Genomic DNA, 22,181 nt, shown 5'->3' on the forward strand with positions numbered 1-22,181 from the left:
ATGCGCTCCGGAGGAATGTAGGTGGAAAAATAGATCGTAGGTTCTTCGTTTCAAACTTTTATTGAAACACGATACAAACGCCGTGTATAGTTTCCTTGTTAGCCTGGTGTTTTACTTTTCGAACTGATATTCCCCTCTTCAGCTCCACTTTTCTTCTTCCCTGCGCCCTGCAGTTTTTTTCTCTTTTCCCTCTTTCTCTTTCTCTTTATCCATCAGCCTTTAACAGAAGCTTTTCTATGTCCACGGGGTAATCGCGTGATCTGAGAGTAGCGCGGAGCTTTCAGCGGATGTCTGGCTCCGTTGCATCGCGCGAGGGATTTCGAACCGGAGATAGATAAGCTGCTTCATCACGCCAACTTTGACTACGCCCATTTATGACGCTCGCGTGCCAAGCAATGACAAAAGTCGTGACCAGCATCAAGGCTTCGAATGTTATCCCGAATGGAACTGGTGGCCGAGCGGAACTTGTCACGCGAACTGACGTTGCTCCGATATTATCGTCGAGTGTATCGCCGTTCTGTCTACTTTCCGTGAACGTCCGTTGCATACTAATTACCGGACATTCTAGTGGTCTAACAACAGCGAAGATCTATTACATATAAGAACATAGGGGTATCTTCTAAACGCGTCACTTGCCCAAGCTAATTCCTCCGCTCGTTCTTCCGCGCTCACGCACTCTCACTCATATTTTTCACACTACGCCCACTTCAAATGCCATATTCGTCTGAACAGGGTATCGGTGTCTTCCGCGAGTCTACGGTGAAAACACGCCGATTTCGCGAGTCGTGGGATCACTCGGCTTGCGGTGTCAGTCGACGATCTTGAAAAGTCAACTCGTCGCTAGCTAGTTGCCAGCGCTGTGATCGACCGCTAAGTGATTTCTAGTGTCTTCTCCGAACTTGGTAATATATTTTGAAGCTTATGTACGCCGCCCTGGTTTGTATATAACCATGTACCGACTAGACTATCAGCGGGCAAGATCTGGCTGGCGCGGATCGGCGCGCTAGTATCAGCGATCCGTGAATCACCTGCGAGGGTTCTCGAGCTACGATATAATGCTCGTGGGATCGCGGCGGCTCTCGCGGAGAACGGAAAGAGATTGCAGAGATACAAACCGTGGCCACCAGCTGTGGGCGTCTTAATGCGACTGTGCTGCCTCGTAAATTACATGGAGAAAGAGAGAGAGAGAGAGAGAGAAAACCGTGGAGAAGTCACACGAAAAAGATAACTTCGAACTTGGATAACGCCTTCCGGGAATTAATATCGTGGTTTATTGTGGCGTCGAATGGGTCAACCATCCGTTTATTGGAATCACGTTTTACATGTTGCCACCTCGTAGAAACTTTAACGAGCAAAGTTTTATGTTATGAGCGTGGGTCTCACTCCATTTATGTAGGTCGTATTCCGATTTATATTATGTTTCTGTTTACGATGGTAATTAGAAGATTATGATCGCGCGATACATTGAATAAACGCGATAATATCGATATGAATAAACCTGATCCTTTTCCGGTTGTTCTCCCTTTAAGATTCGAACTGCACGTTCCTATGTTTGTTTCAAAAGTGCTCTCTGTTTTCAATCTGATGATTAAGTATGACAATTTACTTGACGGCACACCAGAATTACTATGCGATCACACGTAGAATTTTCGACTTACGCACCCTTCTTTATTCCCCCTGATTCGTCTAATCGACTGCATAACATTGATTCAGAGTTGGAGATATCTTACCAGATCCATTTGTCTCTTATTTTTGTACAGATACATGCCTCTGTGACTCGCTAGATTTCCTCTGGTGATGAATGATTTTTAAAACGATAGTCGTGAAGTTATAAATCTAACGTAGAACGTATCCGCTTGAAACAAAAGACCTAGTTTATGAACATCATTATCGCCCATTAAAATTTACGTCATAAAGAAAATTGATAGACACCACATACTGTATCCTGTTTTAAACGCTTGCACTTTCTCAGAGGAGTAGCCCACTTTTTGCCCATTAGCCTTACATGTCATTCGGTTATAAATAGCATCGGCTAGAAAATCCTCGAGTCAGCACGACTGAACGTGACCAGACAATGATCTTCCCCGGCGACTTTACAGCAGCTTACAGGGAAAAATGAACAATTAAGAGACTATACTCTCTACCGTGTTATTTACTTTTCTTTATATATATGCAAGTCACCGCATGTGCGATATATCTCCTATAAGTATGTAATATAGTGTGAAAATTAATTTCAAATTTTCGGTATTCTGTCCTCGCGGTTTATTTATGGAAATTGTTGAGGTGGACTGATAGGAGAACGAGTGGATGAATTTGTAATAAAAAAATATATTGAAATAAACACAAGTATAAATATAATGTATAAGTATAATGTATAGTGTATGTTGATCCAGTGTTAATGTATAAGTATAATGTATAGTGTATGTTGGTCCACTCTTACAGTGTTACAATACGATAGAAGAAGCCACGATTTACAGCAAAGGACATTACCAAAAAGTTAACCTTGTAGCTCTAGCTGAAGGCTACAAGAAACAGCAATAGAAATCTACTTACAGCTCTTTTGTTTCTAGACATCGTAACCCAAAACATAATTTATATTCAGGGGCACAATAATACGGACCTCTCTTTATTATGAATTTTTTGTTTCACTAAATTTTCTATTCTCATCGTAATAGGAGTCTCCAGGTCACTGATATACAAAAGCAAAGATTCTTTTTATTATTATTTAATTTGTACTTTACAATTTGCCCAGCTGCACATTTGGTAGATAAAAGTAAAGATGTAGAGTTTTTCTTGATGTAATTACTTCAACAGAAATAATTGCGTTTATTCGTGAACATTATTTTTCTTGAACATTCCAATTCGCTACTTCAAGGCAAACGTGGAATTTCGAATGATCGATTCTTTTATAAATATGCTAAAAAGTCGACTTTTTCATATCGTATATTCCATCAATTTCTCCTTTTATGTAGCTACTAAATATACGTTTCATAAAACAGGGACGGTTTACCCGCAGTAATATGATTTATCGTGAGGCACAGCCACTACTTCTCCACAATTGATCATTTTGACTGACTGTCGAACGGTAGTCGACCTTTCAGCAAAGTCGACCTTTAAACAAAGCCTTGGGGAACGTCGATGGCAGACAGGTGGGATCACAGAGTGCGCTTTGAAATTCGCCGTGCGAAACGAAAAGAGCGTGGGTCGCGACGTTGATAAATTCCGGGCGGCGTGTATTTTATAACACGGGAGTACGCGTCTCCCGTTCATATTTGATGCGTCAAAGCGAGCGGAGATGTCGCTGAATGGATCGCGAGTCGGGGCAAACGCGATCGTGCAGGTACAGCCGAGGTGTAACTGCGTCGCGCTTTAGTGGCAAGAGGGTTCGCAAGGGGCGGTGGAAGAGAGACCAAAGTGAAGGCAAGAAAATAGAGGAAATGAGAAAATAAAGAGGAACGGCGACGGGTAAAGAGATGCGAGAACATAGGGACGAAGGAAAAGAGGAGAGCGCACAGCCGCCATTAAGCAAAGCGGGAAAGAAGAGAAGCCAAATTAGGAACTCGGTTTTTGCTAATTTACTGAAACTCTTCTGAAACTGTACGAAGCACGATTAATACGCGTCACCTGAAACGCGACATCCGCCGTATTGGACGAATCCTTCGTATTCGGTATTTTTCGAGTAATTGGCCTATCGATGGGCTTAAGTAACTTGCACAGGTGGGTTCGAAGATTGGCCACTTAGATTCGATCCTTCTGTAAGTACAGTGGTGGACAAAAGTAAGGGTAAGCCGAAACATTCAACGTACAAAAACATTCCGTTTAGAAAGTAGAATTATATCTAACAAGAACCATTAAATTATGAATATATGTGGTCTATATGTATAGTATCGTGGACAGATTGCCTAAGAAATATCGGGTGAACCATAAACAATGTCGCGAGAAAGCCTAAGTGCCGACAGGCCAAAAGAGTCTGGAAACTTCAGTGGAGCGAGCGGCCCACCAATGTGTTGTCGATCCTTCGGTGGAATAGTTAGGCGGAAGAAGGCCTACGTGACCATGACCGTGAAAGGTTATGGAACACGTACGTGGTGGGGCTATGAGAAAAGACAAAGGGATGCTTAAGGAAGAAAGAGGAATTAACAGGCAGTCGTTAACTGAGAGTCGAGTTGTGAGGAGTCGAGAGTTGAGTTGCCAAGTTGTTATGAGTTGTAAACTATTAATTGTGAGTTGTGAATTATCCATTTAGTTGTCTTAGTTATATCACGTTACTGTATTTAGTTCATGTCAGATAACCATCGTCTCCTGTTTAATCCATTGTAAATAGACCCATCTATCAATAAACTTATCATTTAGGGTAGAAAACATTGGAAGCCCTAATTTCTAATATTTCTGAATAAACAAATCCTATACATATATATGAGTGCTATCAATATGGTAAACAATGTTTAGTACAAAGTCAGTAACGATGTAGTGTAGCTATTATAGATAAGTATGAATTTTAAACCTTCTTCTGTCCGCCACTGTATTTCGAACAGTTTTGTATAACATGTTCCATACGACGACAAACGATTATCACCAGAAAACAAAATTCGTTTTTGATTCATTAATGTTAATCATTTTTGTACCAATACCATTTGCAATTTTTTTTATTGTTGACTAAGTTTCAGTGGGCATCGTTTGATTTTAATTTAGACATTCAAAGCGCAAAATAAGGCATATGCTACAATGAACGGAACCATTATATCTCATGAGTCGTATTCGAAACTTCCGAAGCGAACCTTGGATAATTGGTTTTGAATCGTGTCTGTAAGTACACACTGATCTTGATCCTGTCACTAATCAATGGATCCTATTAGAATGGGATTCTTCTAAATCGGCGCACTGGGATTTAATCGTATTCTCTTGAACGAATTATACGCTTCGTAATGGATCACGTTCGCAGAAATAATCAACGGAACTGCGCTCGCCAACTGGTCGACGCGAACTAATCGCAGAGACGGTCGGTGATATTGTTGCGGATAAATTATTGCACCCGTATCGACGAGCCTTCGTAATGACCCACATTTCGTGGGTCGCACCAAAGCGGCCTTCTATCTTGCTCGACCGGTATACAGTTGATAACACTGGACCATGAACTTTGATAGGGTTTTTCTGGCTTATCCGATAACTATCTTATATGAACCACAATGAAAATCGATAAACTGATAGAGAAATATTGTTCGACGGAGTAATATCACGGAAGAGAAATGCGCAGACGAGATCTGTTAGCTTATTAAACGTTCGAAGATTAACAAACTATTACGTGTAATTCATTGATCAAATTGAATGTCGTCCGAAGTGTTCTTTATGTTGATATTATCGCAAGTCTACGTCTTAAAAATGTTTAAGAGGTGTACGTGACGTTCAGACGGTGTTCAAAATTACGATTTAAAGATACCTACTAGATAATTATTTTCTTGATGTAATCGCTATATGTTTAGAAAGACGTTTCATACTGTTGTTGATACTCGTATACTTTAATCCTGCTACATCCATCGGATCATTTCCGAACCAATTGTATTTGTCAATCATTAAAAAGTATATTTACACTTTGAACAAAATATAAAGAAGGTATTGTTAGTGTACATAATATCTCGATTTGACTGGACGTCAAACATCTTCTCACAGTATCAAAATCCTTTTTTGTCACGAAAAAAAGCAAGAATTTCGAGGAGCTAAAGTTAAGACTGTAGAGAAAAATACGTAATTTTTATATAGTGTTATCTCGTAGTACTAACAACTGTAGCATTTTAAATGCCTAAAACCAAGGAAGACTGCTTAATAATAATAATAGTAACAACAACAAAAACAACAACAGTATCAATAACAATAACAAAATCAAGCCAATAACAACATCAACAACAAAACAGTCAGCAACCGGCAATAACAATAACAAATAGCAAATAACAATAAACGATAACAATAACAATAATAAACGATAAACGACCGTAACAATAACAATAACAATAAACAATAACAATAACAATAAACAATATATGAAATAATAGCAGCAAGCAATAACAAATAACAATAACGTAAACAATAACAATAACAAGCCAATAATGTTCCTTCCTTTCTTTCCTTTCCTTTCCTTTCTTTCCTTCCTTCTTCCTTCTTCCTTTCTTTCTTCCTTTCCTCTTTCTCTTTCTTTCATCCTCTTTCTTCCTTCCTTTCTTTCTCTTTCTTTCTTCTTTCTTTCTTTCTTTCAGAGAGCAACGGCAAACAACAAACAACAACAGCCAACAACAAAAAGCATTAACAACAGGCGGCAACAACAACAACCGGCAGCAGCAAACAACAACAACAACAACGAAGCAGCAACAAGCAGCAACAACAACAACAGCAAAACGGCAGCTCTTAATGACGGCAAACCGGCAGCGGCAAATAACAATAACAATAACAATGGCACGGTGATTATCTCAGTTCTAGCGTCGTTCAGTTATTTAACTGAAAAAGCACCCGATTTTCCGCACTCCTAGTCGATTCGTCTGGAAAGCAAAGACGTTGAGCTTGCTTTAGTCTAGCTAAGGTAGAAGAAAATGGTGCAACAGGAAATTAAATCGCTGTTGCGATGCGAGCTTAACGCTTTGACAGATAACGGAAATTCTTTCGTAGCTTCGTTCCCAGAGATTATTGACTTGGATCGTTGGACGCAATCTCTAAATAGGAAATGCAACCGCCGGTCCAACATGGCTAACGCGACTTCTCGCGATCGATCATTAACCACTGAACCATCTGTCCGGGCAATCAGTGATTTTGTTGCTGAAAGTTTCGCAGAAAAGTTACGGGTCTCTTGCGGTACGTTTCCTCACAGAGAAGTCAAACTTTAATTTGATTCTTCGAGATTGACGTAGGGTCGATTCTATACTCGTGGCGAGGGTATAAGAGAGGGGGGTAAGATCGATGGGAAAAGTGACGAGTTCATTTTGGGAATAAGAAAAGTTTCGGACTTTAGACCGAAGCGTTACTTTTGGCATACTGTCAGATGGTGGATTTCATTACCGTGGAATATCTTTGTTCGATTCCTTTCACGTATGCATAGTATTAAAAATTTTCCCACGATTTCCATTTTATTGCACGTTATACAATATGTGTAATATCGAACTATCTACTTCTACAGCCAGCCAGGAAAGTCTACATACACATACCGGACTTTTTACCTTTTTTTATTTTTGTACAAGTGTATTTTACTTACCAGAGAATTTAAAAGTGCACTGTTCGTACTAACAAATTAGTACTGTTATTGTTAATGAATTTATGAAAGGAATTTAAAAAATTGAAACATTTGACTCACACATGAGAAATTACACAACCTTCAATTTTGTGCATTATATTAGGTCAAACAATTTTTCCTATCGTTTTATCTAGCGTAATATTTCGTATGTATAGTACGAGAATTCGGTATTTTCGAATAGTCCGAACTATGATTAGAAGTCGCTTGCCGAAAACTTGACACAAGATACGCGTGTCACGAAACGTTTGATAGTTGTAATTTATGGTTCCACGTAGATTCTGTAGAAATAGACTTTTTTGTTTCTCTTATCGTATTTCCTTTATCATAAATCTTACGTACCCATTAGGGTAAAGATTTAGGGTAAAGACATATTTATCCAGATTATATGGATTTTGTATTTCTATGTGCTATTTTGATCGTTTATGTTTACGTTAATGCAATGATTACGAAATATCTGTTGCAGGTTGCTCTTGCGTCGTCTACAGCAGCTCGGACAAACCTCAAGGTGGCACGTTCACATCCCCTTATTATCCCAAACGATATCCGTCAAATATCGATTGCCTGCTTTACACGTTTATCGGTCAACCCGACGAAATCGTCAAGCTGACGTTTCATCATTTCAATATCCGTCGTATTCGATCCGAGTGAGTACTATTATTTAAATCACTTTAAATATACGATGCATTTCAATTTACAATATAAATGCAACGTATGTTGCAAGATACGCGGATTCAATAAGAATATGAAGATGTATCGTGTCTTTCTTTGGTTGACCTAATGTTCCTTTTTAAATTATTCGATTGCTATCACATTATTCTACGTTATTACATTCTAATATAATATTCAATAAATACAATAATTTAAGGAACGTATGTAATTAATACGACATATTTGTAAATTCCATCGACAAATTCAATTTTTCACACTATTATCTGTCTTGCAAGTATATAAGTTAGTCAAAATAAATAAAACTTCCTCTTTATTTTATCTCGCATTAAAGAAATTAGTTCTCCGTGTACAGTTTTTCTTAAAGAATGAGAAAGGAAAAGAAGTACCTATTTCACCTACATTTTACCTATTATAGTTGATGCAGAACTCAACGGAGTATAACTTATTTCATTGCATAAATACCATTAAGTAATTGATACTTCGCTTTCAATTAAATCAATTGTCCGCTTTTGATCAATCTTGTCAAAATATTTGTTTTAAAATTGATAACGTAAATACGAATTATCATATGGTACTCTGAACGTACGATACGGTGGTACTTCGAGTTTCCTTTCTGAAAAAAGCTACGTGAAGTCGGGACTAGAACTTGCATTATACATACATTTCGTGCAGATGGAAGTTACAGAGGGTAGGGACTGGGAATTTTGAATAAATTATTGGGCAAAAGACACGATTTCATGGCGATCCAGATGTAACAGCGATTCGTATGCTAAATTATGCTGGTCGCAATAATGTATGCACGTGACAGCTTATTTGATGAAAAATGGAATAATCTTAAAATTAAGAACATCTTCGTTGCGCGAAATTTACGAAAGTTTTTTGTAATTAAAATTAAATTATTTGTAACTGAATATTCTTGCATTTAGCTTAATTGGAGTTGTACGAATAAAAAATTCGTGGTCTGTGAACAATTCTTATTAAATCTTGCAAACGACAATTTCCTTATTTGAGTACTTTCTCTTAATATTATCTCAACAACTTGAAACTCGCTATTGCACGTACCAAATATTCATTTCATTTGATATGCCTTCGAGCAAGTCTGTTTTATGCCACGGTTAAAGTTTTCGCGGAAGCAAAACATTTGTAACTGCCGAGTTAAATGTAATTAAAGGATCTCTCGTTTAGGTTTTCAATGTTCATTGTTTGCCATTACTATTGGCTCTTTTCAACTAATATTTAACCTACGAGATGTGTATGTAATTTAAATAAAAACATTATCTTTCTCTTATTAGCAGATAATATAATAATTCTATGGAAATACAACATTTTGGGAAATACGTGTATATAGCTTTATATAAATTACATTATCCCATACCTACAATAATTACAAACGAGTGAAGTATTCTTGAATCCGATTAATAATTGTAAAATTACCTATTATACTAACAGGAATGAAATTGAATATTCTCCATCGGATTGGATTAATATTTGTAAGAGGAATGTTCAACAATTGAATATAATCGTTTGAAGCAATTGTACGAATTAAATATTTGAAATTTGTAATAAAGTTATCCATAGTCACCGAGTCGCATAAAGGAAGGGCTGACAACAATACGATATTATTTCTATAGCCAACATAAAGACACCATTCGGAAGAAAATCTTGTTCTTGGTTCGGTGGAGTACGCATACGGTTATATGTATACTACGTTCTTTTATCATAAAATCGAACCATTGCGAAAAACCTGAACTGTTGGACAGGCTGAAGAAACGCATCATTTGCTCAGACAGTAAAAAGGATGCTCTAAAACCTGAGACAGTTTAGTTCGGAAGTAACGAGTCTTTACTAATGACTGATTCACCGGGCCGATTAGACGCCTTTGAACTACCATCTTTTTCGAAGCCTTTAGAATCATTTATATAGGAGACAGTTCAATACAGCAGATATCTGTAGGAAATTTGATTAATTCTTCGGCTTAAAACTAAAAATATTTTGCCGGGAAAAAATTTCAAATTAATATGGGGAAAGTGTTAAACAATAATGAAAATCATGGATTTTTTAATAGGTAAATTTTAAGGTTGCTTCGTTAGGTACACGCTGCTAATTCCCCCTCCCTTTTTTTTAAATAAATATATATATCTTTGCGGCACTTACTTTTTAAATAGATATCAATTCGAGTTCTTATGTATAGGAGGATTTTCGAAGTTTCTAAAGTCTCAATGAAAGTAGGCAAACAGTGGCCAAACAACATGGTCTTTTTGTTTGATTTAAAAGTGGTCGGATCGCTGAAAGAGGTAGTTTACGAAACCGTGTTTGCTTAAGAGTTCTGTCCCGGTTTTCCAAAATAATATCTGACTCGGAAAGTTCATCCTTCCGTCCTTTAATCGACCATTACTATGCGAGTGCTCGTGCAGGCTATACACACAGCCTGTATATAAAGCTTGAGCTTTTTTAACCTCGCTTTAATCCAAATAATGTGTATCAATTGTGTCGTTTACGTCGTTATATCTCGCTATTTACACTCCCGTTAATTCGCATTAGCATTTGAATTAGCATATTTCTAGCTATACATAACGCGAATGCCCTCTTTACCAAAACCAATTATATTTCTATAATTTATGCATACGTCCAGTTCTTGATCAGCGATGCAAATACAATATATACTTTGCGTATATCGCATCAGCCGAATCAAAATTGAGCGGTTGCTTGAACAAAATTAAGCATATCTAGCACGTGTACAAATTTAGACAATTTTCAGTTTAACCAGCCAGATCACGTTTCTAAGATATGACCGGTTACGTTCAATATGTATAGATCCGAAACTTAGACTGCGGCAATGTGTTCGGGATTCCTATATCCTATTTGTATATCGACCATGCTTGAACTTCGACGATTAACTCAACTATATCTGATGAAAACTATTATAGTTTGTAAGCAATGTAGTGCAATTCATAACGGTATTCTTATTGGAAATCTTGTTGATGCAGATATTGGTCAATAATCATAGTAATCTCATAAAGATTAGTAAGACAAAACTTTTCCAATAAACAACATCAGTATGTGTGTAACTTTCTCGTATTTGTAGTCTAAATATTACACTAAAAGTTTGCATCAAAATTATAATAAAATTTATTAAACCGCAAGAAAAATAATGCACGCACACACACACAAATCCAGAAGATTTATCACACGGTCCGACGTGACGGAAGCTTGATCGAGTATACTTAGCCCCTGTTACGTCTCAAGGAAAGACGGATCATCGGATAAGAGGCGTTCCGTCTTACATCGAGCTAGCTGGGGCGACTGATTAGCTGATAGTTACGCCGCGTGTTCCCTGATAGCCGGCTTGCAAACCACTCCAATTGTAAACGTACATACATTGCACGATGAATGTAACTACACAATCAGGTTCTTGTGTCGTAACTGTACAGAACATCAAGTGTACCGACCCTATTCCTGTTTTCGCTAAATTATACATATTTCTCTGTTTCGCTAAATTACACATATTTGTCTGTTTCGCCAAATTATACATATCTCTCTGTTCCGTTGCTGCGTTCTCTCAGCCTGACAGAGAATTATTCGTTATCCTTAAAATATCGACCAAGCTTTCATTGGATTAACGCCGAGAATAGCGTGACTGGAAAATATCGTCCTTGGCTCTTACGATCGGTTTGCGTTCTAACCAAATCGAAGTGACTTAAAATATGTAAACGAGACACCCGATATTATATCATATGGTTTCATATTGATATAAATCAAGATGATAATATCAGGTGCCTCGTATTATAAACGATCTTTAAATAACTTTTGTGAAAGGCAGAGCACCGTTCTCCCGCAACATTATCGTAGAACATTCAGTATGTAGCTGTCCTTAGCGATTATTGTGAGAAGAAAATCTGATTGCAGTTAGTTGAAGGAAAATTTCATATCTCAGTGGCGGCATTTCAAATGCATATCACGAAGTTTGCCGGTTGGTTTAGAACGGCTAAGTGCAGGAAGGGTCAGCGATGTGACACGGCCGGTGGAAAGAGTCGGTTAGGAGTTCAGGAAGGAGGAAGTTATGAGACGAAAACGAGGAACGTTCCCGTGAATGCAGCGTCCGTTTCCGTGGACGGGACGACCCCCGTAGATTTTATTTTCTGCTCCGAATGCCGCTGTTTCTCCGAGCGGAATATGAATCTCGCTTTTGTGAAGTTGCGGTCTCCCTGCCTTCTTTCTTTGCCTCTCTCTCTCTCTCTCTTTCTTTCTCTCTCGTTTCACCATCTTCTTTCCGGCCTTCCCTATCTGAAAATGTAATAGCGTCGGTATATCGATTTTTCGACCAGCATAACGACAACTAAATAGTTAGCAAATAGCGCAGCAGATCTCTTTTGATGTTACCAGTCTGTTGCAAGACACCGTGAAAAGGTAGTGCAACTGTGATTTTCGCACAAAAGATGCCTAAAATTAACCGCAAAATGTGCTTCGTTCCATTTTATTTGGGCACGTGACGTTGTTTTCCATTTCTAGCCGTTTCAAAGATGCAGTCCGATCCAATTTCATAAATGTCGACTTGAAGATATCACTTTGAAAAAAACATGTTGCATTTATTCGATAGCGAATTAGTAACAATTTCTTATAGGCTACATCAGTACGTATTAAATAATTAAGCTTTAACAAGAAACAAATGTTGGATTGATAAGTCGCAAAGATATTAAAATAATATTTAACGTTAATATAATGAAGAATATGTAGTAAAGTATTGAGGTTGAGTGATAAAGGAACGAATGGGTGAATTTGTAATAGGAAAATATATTGAAATAAGTATAGCTATAAATATTAGTATAAATACAGTGTATACTGATCCAGATCCTCACTTTTACAGTGTTGCAATACAATAGAAGAAGCGTGATAGGGAGCACGTTTATAGCAAAGAACATTACCAAAAAGTTAACCTTGTAGCTCTAGCCGAAGGATACAAGAAACAGCAATAGAAATTTACTTATAGCTTTTTTGTTTCTATACCTTGTAACGCAGAACAACATTTATATTCAAGGGCACAATAACATGGACCTCTCCTTGTGTAGAATTTTTTTGTTTCGCTAAATTCTATTCTCCAGGTCACGGATATACAAAAGAAAAGATGTAGAGTTTTTCTTGAAGTAATTACTTCAACACAAAGATTCAAAATATTCATAATATTCAAAATATTAAGAATTTCAGGTGTCTAATCCCCATAAGAATTAGATATTTTACAAAAAGGTTAACGCGCGTTACACGTATTTTATTTTTTTCCTCGGCACATATATTTTACCTACTATTACGTTCAACTTCTATTTACAGTAGGGTGTAATTACGGTGTATCGAGCGATCGATTGTAGGGGCTGGCTCCAGGATGACCGACGCGATACAAGGGCGCGATTATGTATGCAAATATGCGGCAGAATTTCTGCTGACGGGCATTATGCGTCGAAGTACGACGGAGCCGCGGGAACTTCCGACATGGCGAGACAGTCTGTCGGAAACATGGGCAAACAATTGGGTAATGCACGTCGCTTACGCAGAGAACGCGGCAAGGGTTTCGGTCGCGCGGAAATTTCTACATTCTACATTCTACGATCTCGGCAAGTTCACGCGCACCGACAGCGTGAGAATCGCCCGTTCTCGCCAACCAAACGGTCAGCCTTCCGTGGATTGGAATCAAACGATCAACTGATAACGACAAATTGATCGAATTCGCTTTTCGTTAATTTCATAATCGTATCGCTGGACTGCGTATTTTATTGGAATTTATTCGATAGCGAAATTCGAATTCGAAATTCGAAAGTGAAAGAATGTGGAGAATACATATAATAAATACGGAAAGTGTAGTATCTGTTATAATATTTAATAGGGAAAACAATTGTCTGCTCAAATTCCATTTCTTCTTTTAAATTACATTCCACAAAATACGAATTTGCGCAAATGTTTATAACATCGTGATCACTCTGTGCTGTCTAATCTACGAAGTTGATCAATGTGGTTTCCGAACGGCTGAAATTTTGCGGGCGGACTTCTTCATCGACGAGCTCGAGCGTGTAGCGAGCCGCGTCAATATTTGTTCAGCTCAAGGGATCGAAATGCCTCATATCGAACCCGCTCACGATCCTACGCCCGAATCTGCAAGCAATTATGCACAGAGAAAGGAAGTCGTATCAATTTCATTCATTTTGTTTCTTGTCTCTTCCTTTTTTCTTTTTTTTACTCTCGGGGAAAATGAACGCAAATTTTGCAACTAATCGGTTAATTGTGTTGGGAATTGTTAAAAGTTAAGTGGTGGATTTTTAAGTGTAGTTGAGAAGTTGAGTAGAGTTGAATTAGTCTTTGAACGAATTTTAATATTTCAAACAAGCCGATTAATTGAATTAACTTGGTCGGATACACGTGTGTTAAATGTTTCATACTTCCGTCTCTTTTTATATTTAATTGCTATTTTACTTGGTCAATACGTGGAATATATTCTCCCATAGGTCATTACGACTTTACCTCTGTTAATATTAGCGGTATTTGTCGTCAATTATAGTAACAATAAATACATGATAATTTACAAATAAATTTAAAGATCGCGTTTAATTAATTAAAAGCTATTCAATGATAAAACGTCGGTATGTTACGGATCGTGAACGAGCCTCGTTTTCAATTTCTTGATATCAATAACATCGCTAATAACAAGCCTACTTCTCATCGCGTCAATTGCTAAAAATCCTCCTAATATTCTTTAGACGATGGACTTATGCCGAGCACGTACTTGTCCTCGGGCCACTCCACCTACACGGGATTCTATTTACAAATCCTCCAGCGGTGGAGGCCATAAATCGTTTCTGCTTCTAAGGACCGGCCAGGCGCTTCGTATCCAATATTAAGCTGCCCATGAAGATGGCCCTATTAATATGGTGTGCAGAGGCACGACGATCGTTTACACAGCGCTCTGTACTATATATTCTAAAGCTGAGAAAATCCCACGGAGAAGAGAAGCAACTTCGCTCTTAGATCCGGCGGCGTCAATATTAAGCTGCCCTTGCTGTGAGAGCTGGTGCATACAGCGCCCGGTGTCGTACCAAGTTCCACAGTGCCAGTTAAAGACCCACGGTGTCTTCGATTCTAATTATCGACTACCTCTCTAGTGATATTATCGTCGATCGGTTGTCTCCGTAACTAGGTTACATACTTGGTTTTATACAGTGTGAATTATAAATGCATGTCCATATTTCGGAGAGTGAGTCTGCACATTGAACTAAGTAAACGATGTCCGATAAACGTATGTTATCCTACGTACCTTAGTCATCCATGGACGATAAAAAGAAATGTTTGAAATTTCCACCTCGTTTTCGTTTTACGTGTTTATGATAATCTAAATTCATTGTACCTCTTCTGTATATCAGCGACTAAAATAATATTTGTACGAGCAGCTATTGGAATCTAATATGGAAAATTTACTTCGCAAATTCAAGTTGAAGTTATTCGTATTCATAGTCGCAATCAAATTGTGGTCAGTCAGTGGTACAAGTATTTAACGCGCGTAAGTGTGTATGGAGACAAAATAGTGGTGGCTCGATGCTTAGCGATGTAAAACGCCCCCTCTAATCCGTCAACTATGTAAGCATGTAGCTTGAAAGCTCGACTATATAACGAATCGAGAAAATATGGGACCCGGCGTCGATGTTTTTCGATTTCTCCTGACTAAGACGAATCGTCGATGGTTCACTGTGATATCCTGTAGCGGAATTTCGACAGTATATGTATTTACATGAGGTGTGCATATCGGTGAAATGTGTTTTCTGTTTGTATGAAAAATAAGGTCGACGAGCTGTCGTCGGTAAAGTAATCGATCACGTATCAAACAGTGATAAACGTAATCGTTACATATCAGCCCTTCTTGGCCATCGTATAATCATCCTTAAAATACGATGTTATCGCCACGTGATGCATTACAATGAGTGAATAATGGCTTTAACGAAGCTATCCGTTTTGATAAGGGAATCGACCGTGCGTACGCCCGTTATGCACACTGTCCACTTTCTGATGACGCATGATGCTCCGGACGTATATTGATACGCATTGGTTTTATCTTTGTTCAGCAGATATCGGTGCGTTCATTACGTTTATGCTACATGTCGAATTTACTTCGCGGTACACGTTGCTCAGGGGCATTTTAGTTGCTGACTTTCGAAGTGATCGATTCAATTGGTAATTGATTATATGAAAGGTTGAAATATTCAAAGTAAATCAGAATGGTGCATAAATGGAGGAATGAACAAAGGGAAAATAGGTTTTCAATAATGTGCATGCAATATTAAAAATAATGGTACTTGGTTAACAAACAGTTAATTGATCATATACGTATAGAACGTCTGAAATCTATAATATATTTCTGATCAAACAAGTTACGAAAAAGCAAAAGTAACGGCGAAGAAAGAAATATTTCTCGAAGAACATTTCGAGAAATAATAGGTGGAGAGATAAGTATTGACGAACCTCTTTTATACAAACTCCAATTGTCGCGTTTTTTATTCTAATAATAAGTTTCAACAATGTTGCACTCGCCAGCTCGAACGGCGCGAACCAACGTTAAATTCTACCTTCCTAGAACGTTCTCTAGGATATTACATGGCATTGTAGACGCGTGATATAATAAAAGGAGCAAATTAACAGCAGTGAAATAAGAAGCCAGTGTTTGTACGTGGCTGTTGTGTACGTACGCAATGTAGTCTACGCACCGATGCTCTATTTTGCCACGGTATGTAGCAATTTGGACGCGACGCGTCGTGTTTCGACGAAATCGAGCTTCAGTCGTTGTGTTTCATAGCACGGCAAACAGGAACAGGCAGCGCAGAAGGATAGGAAACCTCGAGTTTGCGGCCCGGACAGTAGTGCGGAACGTTGTAGCATCGGCTTTCATCGTAGCCCAGCCGGATGCCGGCGCTACCACGGAATTATACTTGTCTGCCGCGTAATTGCCGAGATTAATTATGTGCGAGATGAAATTCCTGGTCGGCAGAGTGTGACAATCTACGACGGTTCGTCGTCAGCCTCTTGCAAACATAGTCACTGAGCTAACAAAAGGCCAAGAAAATAAGGGGGTAACAAATAGAATTGAAGAGAAGAACAAGAATGATCTTCCCCTTTTCCTCTTTTTTCCCTCCGCGATATTAACCGAGATAGAAGCGAAGAAGAAAAAAGGTTCGACTCGTAGAGTGAAACGGCGACCGTTTCGTATGACCCTTTAATTGACATGAATATTTTAGCGTAGGAGATGGATGACGGCTATACCAAGTGTGGAAGGTTTGTCTTCTGGTCCAGCGGCGATCGACTGAGGATCCTTTCCATACCTGGGTCGTGGGAACCTCGTAATTCTCTGGGATTGTCCTGGAAATTGCTTACGCTTGATGTTTATAAACGAGCAATTTGACGATGCTCCGTGGGTCGAAGGAAAACACTATTATCGTTTTCGGGTCACCACCCTTCTTGCGACGAGGCTTCGCCCCTTTACGGTTAACAGATTCATCGTGGGACCGATTTTCATTTCCTAAAATGCTGTAATGTGACAAGAAATAATACTCGTACGATAACTGTCTTCATAGGGTAAAACTTCCTCTTTTGCGAGGGCTTACAGTCACATCAACGTCTTAGATTATTAGCGTTTTTCATAATTTCAGGATTTTTAGTTCATCTGGCATATTCAGATTGATATCATACGTGACCCGAAAGTGTATGTGTGCCGACTGGAATACGCCTTCTACACGGTGAACGTGCTGATGCGATCTGCGAGCTACCTTCGTCTAGTTGCGAACTCTATAAAGGCAGTTGCATAAATCTAAAAAGGAAAATATCGTCGTTGAAACTCATCGTATTTGTTTGACTCGATTTTTCCGACGAGATGACGGAGGATCAGACACCGATCGTAAGTGATGCAGGAGAGCCGGAAGTCGGAGCCCAATCGATCGTATTTTCATTTAATATAAGTACAACAACGTTAACTTCATGAAATATTCAATGGAGCCCGCTGGGGAGACGCGGCACGTCGCCGGCGCGAACTTCCGTTCGGTGGATAAATGGCACTACTAATGTTAAGAAAAAAAACGGCACGGTTCCTTCATTGATTTTGCAACGACAGTGCACACCATTAATGGTAATGGGAGCATGGAAATGGATATGAGATCTTCGTAGTGTTCGAAGGAATGGCCACGTGCAATGGGAATATTCGATAATTCGAAAGATGCTGTTGGCTTGGCCCCGTTACGGAAAGGCCGGAACAATCTTGCCGTAACACAGCGATTTCAAACGAATTCGTGCAATTGTAAGATGATTTTCATTCTAACGATCGTGTTCAGCGGTATATAGTAGCTTCAATTGACAAAGTACGACGTATCGGTTTAAGCAGAATCAGTTCTCAACGCGTACATTGTAAAGTCGCGGAGAGACGCGATCGCGAGGAAGCGCGTCAACGGTGAGTCGTAAATTCCCGTTACGATTGCAATAATCGACGCCGCGAACAGATCCATCTTATTTCTGTTCGGATGATAGGGGTGGTTGAGTTGGTATAACACTGCTGTTAATAGGTTATAATATATATTTTATTTCCAACAAATGATTTCATTGACGATACAAATGTTCGGAGATACTCGTGAGTTAGGCTACGATGTCGAATTGTAATGTCTTTTACAATCAGGTGTAAAGTGTTCGACTCGTATCGGTATTAGCCACTTGTCGAGTGGCGACTAAGTTTTGACTCTTTTCGAGTTGGTGTTTGACTGTTGCACGTCGCACGGTCCATCTCACGTGACGTAACGTACATGAAATGTACAAAGTTTAAGTGTTCATTCGGAAACATCGTAGTCTTTTACACGAACTAGTGCAATTTGAAGTTATTCGCTATGTTAGGAAAATTATACGAAGATAATCTTGTCCAGTTTCCTCTTTCAGAGGCGAACTGTCGAGTACGTCTTATATTTCTCTCTATAAAGTATTTCTAAAATGTTAGCTATTTATTATTGTCTCTTGTATCTCAAACGTTAAAGCTTAAAAGTTATACGAAGAATATTAGGCGATAATTTCGACATCCGTTTTACAAGTTCATACAAATTTTAATACGTTTCACTGAACTTGTTTTAATGTCACAACTTTGCGACACAACAATTGCGATTTCTATTTAAAAACTTGAGGTTGTCCCTAAAATTTTGAAGAATATGAAAGATTGCTATATATATTGTGTGTGTGTGTGAATAAAGTTTTTACTTGTAGAGTTATCGAAACGGTTCCAGTTACGCTTCTCGCCCTATATTTTATTGAAACAATTTATCGTTCGAAAATATCATTTACGATATAGCCATAGAAACAGTTAACCCGAAAAATGCCATGAAAAAGGAATAAAAGAGCAGAATGGGAAATATTCGAATGATGTTTCGTTTTCGTAGAACGTATTTCTTTCGTATACAAAGTTTTAAAATACGTGGCTTTAAATGTTGCTGCGAAAATGGAAATATGGAAAATACAATGGGCTCGGTGGATAAGCCTTCCCTTAATCTTCGACTTGACAGCTTGTGGTTCGGTCTTTCTTGAGTTGGTATAATGTGATGAATGAAGATCCAGATTTTGGTAAATATGTAACAAGTCCAGAAATTATATGCTTCGCGACTAAAGTAGAAAACCTTAGGCTAATAAATTGATAAACATGAACGTTAAATACCGTTGCTGAATTTTTTACAATTCTCAGACATTTTTATTCGTAGAAGATAATTTTTGTGTACTGATAGGATGTAAAATATTAATTATTCTTGGAAATGTTCAGTCAGTTTGTTTGTAAAATAAGCAAACACCTTACGTTCTTTCCATAAATTGATAGTATCATCAAAATTTTCTAAGTGACGGTCTTCTCCTTACACATAACTGTTGTTGTGTATCTCGAGTACTTCGCCAACTTTATCGACTATTTAGTCAAACTTAATATTTCAATGTATGTTTGTATTTTCCATTAAGATGGTGTGTTCGAGATGGTATTTTGTGTTACACAGTGGTTCTGAAGGGAAGAAGATTTATGACTTTGCTTCTAAAGCTTTCCTCGGGTTCATGACAATCAGCCGGTGACGAAAAATGAATTATGATTCTTGGAAGCTTAGTCAGGCACTATCCGGCTGTCCTAAAATCTCAATTTACGAAAGTGCATTTCAAACATATTATTTTCATTGTTTCTACAGCCGTTTCAATTGCCAATGGTCCGTAAAGTACATTACATTCCGTAAAATAATATATTTTCAATATCATTTTACAAACACATAAATAACAATTTAAAAATGTTAATTATCTTCGCTAAGAAACTTAAAAAATTTAGACAATTTCGGGGATACGAGTATGTCCAAAATTAACGTGAAATTGGGAAAATTTCAAAACTTTCCGAAAACTTTTTCCTTTCGTTCGCCTACTCTGAAATTTAGCAGATATTATTTCCACGCCGGATGTCATAATTTCTAGAGTTGGAAAATTGAAAAACAGATCGAAAGTTAAAAAACAGGAAAGATCCTAACGCATCTGTATCGTGGTGCAGTGTTTCCAGGTAGGAAAAGAAAACGTGTAGTAGAAACTCTCCTCTCCCTATTTCTCTCAGTTCCGCGTGACAGTCACCGGAAACACGGTGGATCCGTGGCTAGCTACACGAGAACTTCGACACGGAAACAAGAACGGAGAGGTCGAGAGAAAAATAAAACGACGAATATAAAGCACGATTTTCGCAATGGCGTCACTCAAATATGGCTATTTTATGAAGTCTGCCGTCACTCTGTTAGCAATTTTTTTCCTCGTCATAGAGCAACGCGCCTCTTTACGCGCCTCGTGCACTTGCACGCTTTACGATTTGTCGTTTCGCGACAGTGGTTGAATTAATAGCAGAGCCATCACCCGATACAGAGACGCGCCTACGTAGAAGAGAAATCGGTCGCTGGCTTGCTCACATTGTATCTTATCGCTGCTCTTTAGGATTTCTATAAGTACTGCACCGGAAGAAACTATTTCATGACAAGGTTTAACACCCGACGCCGGTATCGCACGCGACGATAACGTTTTACGGTCGCTGTTGCGTGCAGACAGGATTTACTCGTGCGTCGTAAAGACGATCATCCGAGTTCTTTGCTTTCCTAGTAACATCGACGCGCGTTCTTTTGGTGGTTTTCCTATTCCACTCTTTATATATTTTTATATATCTAAAATATTTTTTTAATTGGGTACGTTGATAAGGATCTCTCTAATTTTTAGACAACTAATTTTTAAGTTGAAGTTAAATGTCGTTGGATTACTTTCTAAAATTCTAGATCGAAGCGAAAGGATTGAAGGTAGGTTTTTAAACAATTCTTTCCACACATTATAGTTACGAACAATAATTTTATTCGTTTTCTCATTTTTGTGTAAGATGTATTAAACGATACGATATTGAAATGATAGAACAAATAAAATCATACTAATATTTACATATATGTGATGGTGTGACGTCAGGGAAGGACGTGGCGTGAGGGGTAATTGTTTATAAACGTCAATTTTATTGAAACAGTTTTTATTGAAACAATTTTATATAAACAAGGTTTATAAATTGTCAAGATATGTTAATGTTGTCAAGAAGTGTTGTGAGCGTTACCAAGGTATGTTAAGGGAAAAGTGAGCATGGGAAATGCTGTCAGAGTTGAATTTATCGTGGTCGAGTGAAGTTCGTTGTGCTGTCGTGTCGTGGAATTAGTGAGAAACGAATACGCGAAACGCGGTATTATATTCGATTTTGTGAGAGTGCAACGATATTGTATTTATCATACCGTTTTCTATAAACTTATAATATAACATTCCTACATAGATATTACTATAATTCCTTATTATAGCTCTACCAGCTGTAACGTTTAATCAATCCAAAAGTTAATAGCACGTGCACAGCAAGGAATCTCCATAAATTCTCCACGTTGTTCAGAATTTCGATATAACCGTTCTAATCATTTGAATGACGAACAAGCTTTGCACAAGGTCTAGCGAAACATTCATTCGTCCGACGGATTCCACTGGAAATCTCGTTTTACTTGGATCATGAGCAAGATCTAAGTGGCGGCGCGAACGTCACGTCGCTATCATTGTTTACCATTCCGAGGACAAAAGACGGATTTTCATTATTCCGTTCACGCGACGCTTCTAATTTCCGAGGGCGAGGTCATATCCACTTGTTTCCTCTGATTCCGGACCAGCAGTTCGTTGG

The 22,181-nt window shown here is 38.3% G+C and overlaps 1 protein-coding gene across 1 annotated transcript in view; it reads left to right on the plus strand.

Moving 5' to 3' along the window:
* The window catches only part of LOC117230729 (suppressor of lurcher protein 1), a 524,767-nt gene that overhangs the window by 99,580 nt on the left and 403,006 nt on the right, over nucleotides 1-22,181 (plus strand). The window contains exon 3 of the mRNA XM_033488449.1: nucleotides 7,737-7,917. Coding sequence (XP_033344340.1) covers nucleotides 7,737-7,917 — 181 coding nt within the window. The remainder of the gene's footprint in view (nucleotides 1-7,736; nucleotides 7,918-22,181) is intronic.

Source organism: Bombus vosnesenskii, unplaced genomic scaffold, assembly GCF_011952255.1.
Source record: "Bombus vosnesenskii isolate JDL3184/JDL3185 unplaced genomic scaffold, Bvos_JDL3184-5_v1.1 scf7180000013267, whole genome shotgun sequence".
Classification (NCBI taxonomy): domain Eukaryota; kingdom Metazoa; phylum Arthropoda; class Insecta; order Hymenoptera; family Apidae; genus Bombus; species Bombus vosnesenskii.